Source organism: Gopherus flavomarginatus, chromosome 5, assembly GCF_025201925.1.
Source record: "Gopherus flavomarginatus isolate rGopFla2 chromosome 5, rGopFla2.mat.asm, whole genome shotgun sequence".
Classification (NCBI taxonomy): Eukaryota; Metazoa; Chordata; order Testudines; family Testudinidae; genus Gopherus; species Gopherus flavomarginatus.
The window spans coordinates 37424754-37437083 of NC_066621.1; the positions used below are offsets into that span (position 1 = coordinate 37424754).

General features: G+C 53.0%; 1 protein-coding gene across 1 annotated transcript in view; it reads left to right on the forward strand.

Moving 5' to 3' along the window:
- Window positions 1-9808: 9808 nt before the first annotated feature.
- The window catches only part of LOC127051488 (cilia- and flagella-associated protein 251-like), a 118077-nt gene continuing 115555 nt past the window's right edge, over window positions 9809-12330 (forward strand). The window contains exon 1 of the mRNA XM_050953809.1: window positions 9809-10333. Coding sequence (XP_050809766.1) covers window positions 9809-10333 — 525 coding nt within the window. The remainder of the gene's footprint in view (window positions 10334-12330) is intronic.

Consider the following 12330-nt stretch of genomic DNA (forward strand, 5'->3'; position numbering starts at 1 on the left):
ATGATAGAATGAAGAGTAATGGTCTGAAGGTGCAGTGGGGGAGGTTTAGCTTAGATATTAGGAAAAACTTCCTCACAAGGAGCATGGTGAAGCACTGGAATGGGTTCCCTAGGGCGGTGGTGGAATTTCCTTCCTTAGAGATTTTTAAGGTCAGGCTCAACAAAGCCCTGGCTGGGATGATTTAGTTGGGAACTGGTCCTGCTTTGAGCAGGGGTTGGACTAGATACCTCCTGAAGTCTCTTCCAACCCTGATAGTCTATGATTCTATGACTTCTGTTGGGGGAGACGTGCTGGACAGTGCCAAGGATTGGGGAAACAACCAGGTGTGAGCCCAGGGTGCAGAGAGAGCTGGGGGAGGGTCTGTGTGTCTGTAACACTTCCCTGTCCTCTCCCACAGATGGAGTCCAAGAGAGATAGGAAGGAGAGGACAAGAGCCTCAGTACTAAAGAAAAATAAGGTGTATCCTAGCTGGACCTGGGGCTCTGTGGGGTTAAAGCCAGTGGAAGGGACAAGAGACTCTTGTGCAGAGTGACTATGTTGGGTGCAGGAGCAGTGAGGTGCTTTCCAATTGTAACTGTGACAACATCATGCAAAGGGGGTTCAGGTTAGAGCCCTGGGATGTGGGTGATGCAAGAAGAAGAGCCTAGCCATCATGGCAAATTGTGATGATCACTTTTGTTTTTCCTTCTTGTGTTGTGTTTGGCACCAAGGGGAAAGAAGTGTGTGGAGGAGGGGTGAGGGAGGGGAAAGAGTCCAGCCCAGTGGTGAGATGGAAAACGAGTGAGAGCAGAAGCGTTGTTGATGCCAGGCAAGACCTGTTCAGCTGGGAGTGGAGCAGCTGTCACTGTAAGTGAGATAAGTGCCTGGTCTGGCAAGGGCTCTGGTCACCACCCCCCTGGCTCCAGGCAGGGACTTCCCATTAACTGGGTGTGGATTTCTTAAGAAAAAAACAAAAACAAGAAAAAAAGTGTCCTGACTAGCTGTGGATTCGAGGGAGATGATGTTGCCAATTGCAGGGGCTGTTCATCTCTCTGGCCAGCAATGGTGTGCTGCCTAGGAGAAGGTTGGACCCATGAGAGTAACTCCCTGTTCTGAGTTTCGTTCCTTCCTCCTAGGGGTCTCTCTTGCTCTCTCTCATGTTCATTTGCCTGCATCTTCTTCCTCTGCACCCCCCGCAACAGTCTCCTATGGGCTAGGTTGGATCTATCTGCCTATGGGCAGAGTCTCTGCCATACTGGGAAGGATGCGTCCTGCCTGCCAGGCTAAGGGGGTTGCTCCTCCCACTTCTATCTTTCTAGAGAGCTTGGGGAGCCTTCATAGCTGTAACTGGGTCACAGCGTAAGTGGCCAGTCAGGTCTCTGGGGCTGTGGGGTCTGAGACTGAAAGGGGTGGGCTCACGGCCATGGCTTTGGGCACAGAAGAAGTGGGGCTGGGTTAGAGATACGTGGAACTGCTCTTACCACCCCCTAGCTCCATTACTGCATCACCCAAAAGCCTCGCTCAGGGTCCACGCCAAGTACTGGGTTTCTGATGGTGCCACTGGCGCCATGGTGCTGGGCCCAGGCTCTGAAGGGACCCTGGCCTGGCCCCCTCCACTTGTGATGCACCCTGAGGTCCCCCTGCCCACTGGCTCCTCTCCCCTCTACCCCCTTGCCCCTGTCCACTGCTCGCTCCTCTCGACCAGCCAGGCCCAGGGCTCCTCTCCGCTCCCTACCCCTTACCCACTGCCGCTGCTCACTCCTCTCGGCCAGCCAGGCCTCCTCTCCACCCCCTGCCCCCCAACCACTGCTGCTGCTCGCTCCTCTCGGCCAGCCAGCCTCCTCTCTGCTCCCTGCCCCCCACCCACTGCCACTGCTTACTCCTCTCACCCGGCCAGGCCTCCTCTCCGCCCCCTGCCCCACCCACTGCCGCTGCTCTCTCCTCTCGGCCAACCAGGGCTCCTCTCCACCCCCTGCCACCCACCCACTACCGCTGCTCGCTCCTCTCAACTGGCCAGGAAATTTTTAGGACTGTTAGGAAGTTTTTCCTAATGTCCAACCTAAACCTCCTTTACGGCACTTTAAGCCTCTTGCTTCTTGTCCTATCCTCAGAGATTAAGAGGAACAATTTGAATCCCTCCTCGTAACAATGTTTTTTGTACTTGAAAACTTGTGTTATGTTGCCTCTCAGTCTTCTCTTCTCCAGACTAAACAAACCCATTTTTTTCAATCTTCCCTCAAAGCTCATGTTTTCTAGACCTTTAATCATTTCTGTTGCTCTTCTCTGGACTTTTGCTAATTTGTTTACATCTTTCCTGCAATATGGCACCCAGAACTGGATACAATACTCCACCTGAGGCCTAATCAGCAAAGACTAGAGTGGAAGAATTACTTCTTGTGTCTTCTTACAATAGTCCTGCTAATACATCCCAGAATAATGTTCCCTTTTGTTGGTGTCACTAAGTAAAACTCTCCTGGCTAAAGGCCCATGTTAGGGGCTAGGTGAACCAAAGTACCTCCATGTTAAAGGCCTTAATGTTTGCCTTACTAAACTTGTGTGACCTAGTGTAACCTAATGTACTAATAGCTGCAAAAATGTAGTATTAGCAGTTAGCTTTTAATTGTAACAACCAGTTCTCTGCTGTAACACATTGAAGCTAGGCTAGAGCATGCTCAAGGTCGTTTTAAGATACTGTATACATGTCTCAGCAGCGAAGAGGGGGAAGAAAGGGGGGGGAGACAAAAGACTGACTGAGAAAGGATACTGCAGCTGGATGGGAAAGTACAGGGGAGTAAAAGATCAGCTAGTCAGCATCAGAAAAGAAATACAAGAAGAAGGGTATAAATATTCCTGCCCTGCCTGTGTGCTGTGTGCAGGATCTGAGATTGTTATTTCTCCCTGGCACCTTATTTGAGCTGAAATAAATTTGGTTGTTTGCTTCTCCACCCTGGTGTGTTTATTGGCACTTAAGCGCTCTAGGCAACGAACCACTGTTGCTTGCCTCTGGCACTGCTGCGTCTGCAACACTTTTTTTCTGTTAAGTCATATTTAGCTTGTGATCCCCTATGACCCCCTGAGATCCCTTTCCGCAGTGCTCCTTCCTAGGCAGTTATTTCCCATTCTGTATGTGTGCAACTGATTGTTCCTTCCTAAGTGAAGCACTTTGCATTTGTCCTTATTGAATTTCATCTTGTTTACTTCAGAGCATTTCTCCAGTTTGTCTAGATTATTTTGAAGTTTAATCTTATCCCCTAAAGCACTTGCAACCCCTCCCAGTTTGGTATCGTCCACAGGCTTTATAAGTGCACTGTCTATGCCATGGTCTAAATCGTTGATGAAAATATTGCTGTAGCATCTCCCTAGGGCTCTGTCTCCCCTCAACCACGTCGGGCCCCATGGCACCACGGGAGAGGTGATATCCACTGCCTCCATCTCCCATCACCACTGGGAGGCCCATGGCACCATGGGAGTGGCCGTGTCTCCTTCCTCCATTTCCTATCAGCCACTGCCAGGCCCGGCCCAAACTTCCCATTTCTGGTGCGAGTCCGGAAGCAGAAGTTGCCATGAGGTGGTGCCGGGAAGGGTGGGGCTGGTGTCAGGAGAAAGCAGGAGGAGTAGGTGGGATCCGTGCTACCGTGGGGAGGTGCTGCCCTTGCTGTGAACGGGCCCTGCCATTATGGGAGATGTCGTCTCCCTGCCCTGCCACGCTCTGCACCTGCCCCTGCCCCTGCCCCTGCCCCTGCCCCTGCCCCTGCCCCTGCCCGTCATGGGAGGTGCAGGCTGCAGCATGCGGAGTTGCAGCAGGGACCTTTGGATGTGAGATATAAATGGAGTTTTGGTGGCATTATTTTTTCATTTAAAAACAGAACAAAACAAACCTAATTTATCTCAAACCTACAAACAAGATTTTACAAACCATGAGTATGGTTTAGGTCCTTAAAACCTTGCATAATTACACACAAATATTTACACACACAAATTCTTTTTTTGCCTAATATCCCTTGCACTGCTCTAATTATTTTTTTTATAATTCTGTAACCTGATTACATTCCCATTTTGTATAATTGAACGCAGTCAAGTTAGCTTCCAATAGAAACCCCATATATATATATATATATATAGTGATTTTGATTACAAACATTTCTGTGGGGAAAATCACCAGGAAAAACATGTTGCCCGAGAATTGTGAGATTTTCCCAGGGCCCCCCAAGTTGCCTGAGACCCCTGAGCATGGGCCCCCTGTGCGTTAATCCACCACTGCAATGGTTACAGGGCTCAGGATCCCTCTTCCTAGCATGCCTGGAATGCCTGGCGGAGACGGAACACGCAGGGAGCTACCACCAGAGCCAATCAGAAGTCAGCGCTCGGAGACAAAGGGGTCGGTTTACATTCGATTGTTGGCTGTTGGTGGAGTGGAGCGGAGGGAGCCAATCAGTAGCCAGCGCTCGGAGACAAAGGAGTCAGTTTACATTCGGTTGTTGGCTGTTGGTGGAGTGGAGCGGAGGGAGATGCGTCACAGCCTGGGAGGTGCCCATTGACACTGAGACCGAAGATCCAGTAAGAATCCCCACGTTTGCTTCTTTTCCTTGTGAATTTCAAGTTGGCCAAGGAGCATAGGCAGCATCAGCCCCTGGACAACTAATACTCACCTTCCGTTCTGCTATGCAGGGGCTGGGAGGGAACTGGTTGGTGGGGGTTGGGCCCCTTTTAAATGCTGTGATTGTTGATGGGTTACTACTCTAGTTGCTCCTGTTCTTTCCTTAGTCCCAGACCTTTCTTCTCTCTGCCCAATAAGCTCCCTCGCTTGTTATGTTATTACTGGGGGATTGTGATAGATTTGTACCCTTGTGCCTGGACGACAATCCTAGTCTGTTATTGGGCACTAAACACTTCCCCAGGGCACAGCAGCCCTTGTGACTCAGGTGTTAGGAGGGAGTGGAGTCAGCAGGGGCCAAGATAGTCCTACATTTTGGACGGAAGAATCTCTTTCACCGCTACAGGCTGGGGACCGACTGGCTAAGCAGCAGTTCTGCAAAAAAGGACCTGGGGATTACAGTGGACAAGAAGCTGGATATGAGTCAGCAGTGTGCTCTTGTTGCCAAGAAGGCTAACATCATATTGGGCTGCATTAATAGGAGCATTGCCAGCAGATCAAGGGAGGTGATTATTCCCCTCTATTCAGCACTGGTGAGGCCAGATCTGAAGTATTGTGTTCCGTTTTGGGCCCCCCAGTACAGAAAGGATGTGGAAAAATTGTAGAGAGTCCTGCGGAGGGCAATGAAAATGATCAGGGGGCTGGGGCACAAGGCTTACGAGGAGAGGCTGAGGGAGCTGGGCTTCTTTAGTCTGCAGAAGAGAAAAGTGAGGGGGGATTTGATAGCAGCTTTCAATTACCTAAAGGGAGGTTCCAAAGAGGATGGTGCTCGGCTGTTCTCAGTGGTGGCAGATGACAGAACAAGGAGCAATGATCTCAAGTTGCAGTGCGGGAGGTCTAGGTTGGATGTTAGGAAACACTATTTCACTAGGAGGGTGAAGCACTGGAATGGGTTCCCTAGGGAGATGGTGGAATCTCCATCCTCAGAGGTTTTTAGGACCCGACTTGACAAAGACCTGGCTGGGATGATTTAGTTGGAGTTGGTCCTGCTTTGAGTAGAGGGTGGGACTAGATGACCTCCTGAGGTCTCTTCCAGTCCTGATATTCTATGATTCTAAGGACCCAGGTTCCATCCCTGCTGAGGCAAGAAGCTGCAACAAGCAACAGAGAGAAGGCTTGAGCCAGGCCTCAGAGCAGGGGTTGCAGGGCTATTGGCTTCTCTTTCTGGCTCTGCCACTGCCCTGCTGTGGGGCCCTGGGCAGGTCACTTCCCATCTCTATACCTCAGTTTCCCCATCTATCCAGTGAAGGGATAGACACTTCTCAAACTCCTGGCAGTAGTGAGTCTTGATCAGACAATGAACATTAAGCCCTCTGAGCTCAGAAGGACAGGGAGTGTTTGGGAAAGAAGTTCTACTGATTTCCCATTTGGCTCCATCCAAAGCCAATAACTAGGGCTGCCAATTATAAAGTAAATGTATAATCCATATTTTTATGGATTTTTTATATATATTAAGATATATTGATTTCAGTTACAAAACAGAATACAAAAACAACAAGAAGTCCTTGTGGCACCTTAGAGACTAACAGATATATCTGGGAATAAGCTTTTGTGGGCTATACCACAAAGAATTTGTTAGTCTCTAAGGTGCCACAAAGTCTCCTTGTTGTTTTTGCTGATACAGACTAACACGACTGCCCCTCTGAAACAGAATACAAAGTGTACAGTGCTCACTATATATTATTATGTTTGATTACAAATATTTACACCAAAGAATAGATAAAAGAAATAGTATTTTCAATTCACCTCATACAACTACTGTACTGCAATCTCTTTATCGTGAAAGTGAAACTTACAAACCTAGACATTTTTTGTTACATAACTGCACTCATAAACAAACCAATGTAAAACTTTAGAGCCCACAAGTCCACTCAGTCTTACTCCTTGTTCAGCCAAACGCAAAGATAAACAAGTTTGTTTACATTTGCAGGAGATAACGCTGCCCACTTCTCATGGAGAATATCGCTGAAAGTGAGAAGAGACATTTGTATGGTACTACTGTAGCTGGCGTTGCAAGGAATTTACATGCCAGTTATGCTAAACATTTGTATGCCCCTTCAGGTTTCAACTTGTAGATTGTTTTTCTGTACAGTGCAAATATTTGTAATCCTACATAATAATTAGGGCTATCAATTAATTGCAGTTAATGCATGTGATTAACTCAAACCAAATTACTGCATTATTTTTTGTAACAAGAATTAATCACACACCAAGGCACCGTGCTCAGGGGGGCATCACTGTGTGCCTCTGGGGCAAAGGTTCCCATCCTCCCACCACGCTGCTCCACTGCTGCTCCCACCTCCTGGCCCCTCGCCCTCATGGAGCCGCCCCTGACCAAGCTGCCTACCCATGGTCTGCTGTGCGGGGGGGGGTGGTGACGTAGGAGTCGGGAGCTGATGTTGGGATATCCTCAATCTGGTAGCTGCTGAGTGGGGGTTGAGGAACAGGGGGCATCTGTCTGCTGTTGCCAATGGCTCAGGAGTGAAGCCTGGACACCTGGGTTCTCTGCCTTCTCAGGCCAGAAAGGTAATGTGGCCAGGGGCTACAGGAGGATGATGCCTGTCCAGACTGACTACAGGTCTCTGTCACTGACCCCATTGCTCTAAAAGGATGTGATTCCCTGGGGATCCCTACACCGAGGGAGCTTTGGGAGCAGCCTACATGGTGAGCCCTGCCAGTGTGTGCAGATCCCAGTCCAGGTGTCCCCCAGGGGGCATGGGATGAGAGAGTCATTCCAGCTGGGGGGCACACAGGCCCATTGGTGAAAGGCTGTCTTGCCCCAGACTCATGGCTGCTCCCTGCTCAGTTCCAGGATGGATGTGCTGAGAAGGTATCTGAGGAGGAAGGGTCCGCAGGTGGCCCCAGAGTCAGAGGGGGGCAGCTGCCAGTGTTCCCAGACAGAGAGCTGCCCCTCCATCCCCATGGCATGGGAAGCAGGCCCCGGCCACCCCAGGAGATGGTCCTGCTTGGCCTTGCTCACCAGGAGGAAACCAACTCCCAGGGCTGATGCCGAGCGGAAAAAGACAACATCCAGGCCAAGATGGAGGTGGTCCAAGTTCAATCTGGGCAGGCAGGACTCAGACCACAGGAGAAGACAGGCAACGCAGCTCTGGGTTTGCTTCTGCTGGAAGTCCAGCCCTCAGCCCAGCCACATGGGCCAGCAGGAGGCATCTCCAGGGCAGGAGCTGGGGGATCGCTGCCCTGGTAGCTCAACTGGTGCCGGAGGGGAGAGCAGCCACTCTCTGGAGGCTCCCTGCAATACGGAGGCTGAGTGCTCCTCCAGTGCAGGTGAGGAGACCCCCTGGGAATGGAGAGGAGCAAGGGGCCATTAACACTCAGTCACTCTGTCACAGTCATTGGGGGGATCCCAGCCCAGGGGTCTTGCCTGAGCCACTTGAGCCCAATGACATCAGCGGCAGTCGCAGAGCCACCCCCTGCAGTGGGGCATGGGGGGAGCTGCTGGGAAGTGGGTCCCTGATGCTTTGGGGCAACTCCCAGGGAGAATGGGACAGTGAAGGGCCCCATCTGCCATGGGGCCATAGAGCTGAGGGTCTGTGGGAGGGGCAGTGTGGAGATCTCTCTGCCATGGGGCCACGGGGTGAGGGGTCTGTGGTAGGGGCAGTGTGGGGATCTCTCTGCCATGGGGCCATAGGGCTGAGAGGTCTGTGGGAGGGGCAGTGTGGGGATCTCTCTGCCATGGGGCCCTGGGGCTGAGGGGTCTGTGGTAGGGGCAGTGTGGGGATCTCTCTGTCATGGGGCCCTGGCGGTGAGGGTATGTGGGAGGGGCAGTGTGGGGATCTCTCTGCCATTGGGCCACGGGGTGAGGGGTCTGTGGTAGGGGCAGTGTGGGGATCTCTCTGCCATGAGGCCATAGGGCTGAGAGGTCTGTGGGAGGGGCAGTGTGGGGATCTCTCTGCCATGGGGCCCTGGGGCTGAGGGGTCTGTGGTAGGGGCAGTGTGGGGATCTCTCTGTCATGGGGCCCTGGCGGTGAGGGTATCTGGGAGGGGCAGTGTGGGGGTCTCTCTGCCTTTAGATGCTTACATGGCAGGGGGAAACATTAAATCTGCTCTCCCCATCCCTTCACACCCCTGTCCTTCCTCTTCCCCCCTCCCCAGCAAGAGTCACCCTCTGCCCTTGTCTCTCTGATGCAGAGACCCCCACGGACCAGTCAGAGAAGGACCTTGCCCCTGAGGAAAAGGCAGAGGAGGATGAAGACCCAGACAGAGAAGGAGAGGAAGAGGAGGAAGAGCTAGAGACAGAGGAGGAGGAGGAGAAGCAGGAAGAGCAAGTCCTGATCATTGAAAAAGAGGAGGAGGTGGAGGAGCTAGTGATAAAAGAGAAGGAGAACATGACCACAGAGGAAGAGGAAGACCTGGACACAGAGGAGAAGGAGGAGGAGGAAATATCTATAGAAGAGGACAAGGAGGAGGATGAGAACCTGTTTGCAGAAGAGGATGAAGAGAAGGAGAATGAGAACGAGAACCTGTCTGCAGAAGAGAAAGAGGAGGAGGAGGAGGAGGAGGAGGAGAACGTGTCTGCAGAAGAGGAAGAAGAGGAGAAGGAGGAAGAGAATGTGTCTGCAGGAGAGGAAGAAGAGGAGGAGGAAGAAGAAATTGTGTCTGCAGAAGAGGATGAGGAGGAGGAAGAGGGGAAAGTGTCTGAAGAGGAGGAAGAGGAAAACCTGACTGCAGAAGAGGAAGAGGAGGAGGAGAACCTGTCTGCAGAAGAGGAAGAAGAGGAGGAGGAGGAAGAGAATGTGTCTGGAGAAGAGGAGGAGGAGGAAGAGGGGAATGTATCTGAAGAGGAGGAAGAGGAAAACTTGACTTCAGAAGAGGAAGAGGAGGAGGAGAGCCTGTTTGCAGAAGAGGAAGAAGAGGAGGAGGAGGAAGAGAATGTGTCTGCAGAAGAGGAGAGGAGGAGGAGGAGGAGGAGAATGTGTCTGCAGCAGAGGAAAGGAGGCAGAAGAGAACTTGTCAGCAGAAGAGAAGGAGGAGGAGGAGGAGAATGTGTCTCCAGCAGAGGAAAAGAGGCGGAAGAGAACTTGTCAGCAGAAGAGGAGGAGGAAGACCACTGCATAGAAGAGGAAGAGGACTTGACCACTGAGAAGCAGGAGGAAGAAGAAAGTAAAGGAAGAGGAAGAGAAGGACGTGGCCCTGGAGGAGGAACACCTGATCATGGAGCAAAAGGAAGAAGAGAAGAATCTGGCCATGGAGCAGGAAGAGGAGCACCTGCCTGTGGAGGGAGAGGAAGAGGACCTGACCACAGGAGTGGAGCACCTGGCCATGGAGCAGGAGGAAGAGGAGGAGGACCTGTCTCCAGAGGAGAAAGAGGAGGACTTGGGCATGGAAAAGGAAGAGGAGCACCTGCCTGTGGAGAAAGAGGAAGAGGACCTGGCCACAGGAGTGGAGCACCTGGCCATGGAGCAGGAGGGAGAGGAGGAGGACCTTGCTCCAGAGGAGAAAGAGGAAGACCTGGCCATGGAGAAGGACCAGGCCACAGAGGAGGACAAGGAGGATCTGGGTCAGGAGGAGGAGAAGGAAGCAGACCTGGCAATGGAGGAGGACGAGGATGTGGCCAGGCAGGAGAAGGAAGAGGAGGTACTGGCTATGGAGGAAAAGGAAGTGGAGAAAGATTGGGAAATGGCCACAGAGAAGGAGCAGGAGGAAGAGGACCTGGTCACAGAGGAGGAGGAGGAGAATGTGGCCATGCAGGGGGAAGAAGAAAAGTTGGAGGACCTGGCCATGGAGGAGGAGGAGCAAGAAGACCTGGGCAGAGAGGAAGACGAGAAGGAGGAAAAGGAGGAGGAGAACCTGGTTACAGAGAAGGAGCAGGAGGAAGAGGACCTGGTCACGGAGGAGGAGGAGGAGAATGTGGCCATGCAAGGAGAAGAAGAAGAGGCAGAAGAGGAGGTAAAGGATCTGACTATAGACTAGGAGGACCCAGGAATGGAGGAGGACGAGGATGTGCTGATGAAGGGAGAAGAAGAAGAGAAGGGGGTGGACCTGGCAATGGAGGAGTAGGAGCAGGAGGACCTGGCCACAGAGAAAGATGAGAAGGAGGAGAACCTGGTCACGGAAAAGGAGCAGGAGGAAGAGGACCTGGCCAGAGAGGAGGAAGTGGAGGAGAGGAAGGACCTGCCCATGGAAATGGAGCACGTGGTCATGGAGAAGAAAGTGGAAGAGGACAACTTGAATGAGGAGGAGGATGAGGAAGGCAAAGCCAAGTCCTCCTCCACCTCCATGGCCAGTTCCCCCTTGCTCAGATGCATAATCCATTCCCACTGCCAGATTCTTGCCCGTGGTGATGATGAAGGAGCAGGAGAACCCCCGGGCTGCACAGTAGGGTGTCACGGGGACGTCTCTGGGAGCCATTGACAGAGTGTTCTGTTTAGGCCATTTTCCTTCTCTGATCCAGGGGTTCTCTGCTCCCAGAATCTCAGCCAGGGAGGCCACCCTGAAGAATATGGCCCCGCAGTTTGGTGATGGGCTGCAGGTGTCACCACGTAGGTGTGTAGCAGCCATAGCACCTGCATTGACCAGGGACCAAAACCTGCAGCCCTCACAGCTCTGGTAGCCCCCATGGATGGCAATGGGAGTGTTGCCTGGGTAACTAGGTGCTGGGTCAGGGCATATAGAGAGGACTCAGAGATGCAGCAAACTAATGGGCAGAGAAGTGAAGGATCTAAGGGAAAGAGAAGAGCGAGGACATTGGGGGAGCTGCTGCAGTCAAGGGACCCCAGCCGGAAGAGAGAAGCTGGGTGGGTTAGACACACAAAGTCCTGCATCTTGGCAGGGGTTAGACTAGATGAACCTTGCCAGAGGCGGCAAGTTATATGGGCTTGTGGTGCCTGGGCTCCAGCAAATTCAGGGCCCCGAGGGGCCCGGCTCCACCAGTGTTCAGGGCAGGGTTTCTCCCCCAGCTCGACCTGCTACTCCCACGTGCCTCACCCAGAGCATACCGCAGCCCTGCCTGCTACTCCACGTGCCTCCCACAGAGCGTTCCCCGGCCCTGCCTGACACCCTCGCGCACCTCCCCCGAGAATCCCTGCCTGCCCCCTGCATCTCCACACTGTGCTCCCTCACTGGCCGCTGCCACTGTGGGCTACAGGGGAGCGGTGCTGGGGGCAGGCTGAGGCGGCTGCTGTGCCTGCGGAGGTAGGAGGCACATGGCAGCCTCCCCGCTCCCACCAGGTGACTCCAAGTTGAATCTGAGGAGGGAGGCTTATCCCGGCTGAACCTCCTTTGCAGCAGCCTGTTGGGGCCTGGGTGAGTGTCTTGTCCCTGGGGGGAATCCTCCCCTCTGGCTTCCCATCCTAGCCCCAGGGCAGCCTTCCTCAAACTGCTCATCTCTGGCCCAGCCCCACACCCTGCACCCCCTCCTACACCCCAACGCCCTATCCCAGCCAAGAGCCTGCACTCAGCACTCAAACCCCCTCTCACACCCAGCCCCCCAAGCCCCCTTCTGCACCCCAACCCCCTGTCCCAGCCCAGACCCTGCACCCAGCCCCCAAACCCACTACTGCACCTCAACCCCCTGTCCCAGCGCAGACCCTGCACCTAGCACCCAAACTCCCTCCCAGGGCTTGAACCCCCTTCTGCACCCCAACCCCAACCCCCTGTCCCAGCCCAGACTCTGCCCCTAGAACCCAAACTCCCTCCCAGAGCCTATACCTCAAACCCCCTTCTTCACCCAAGCA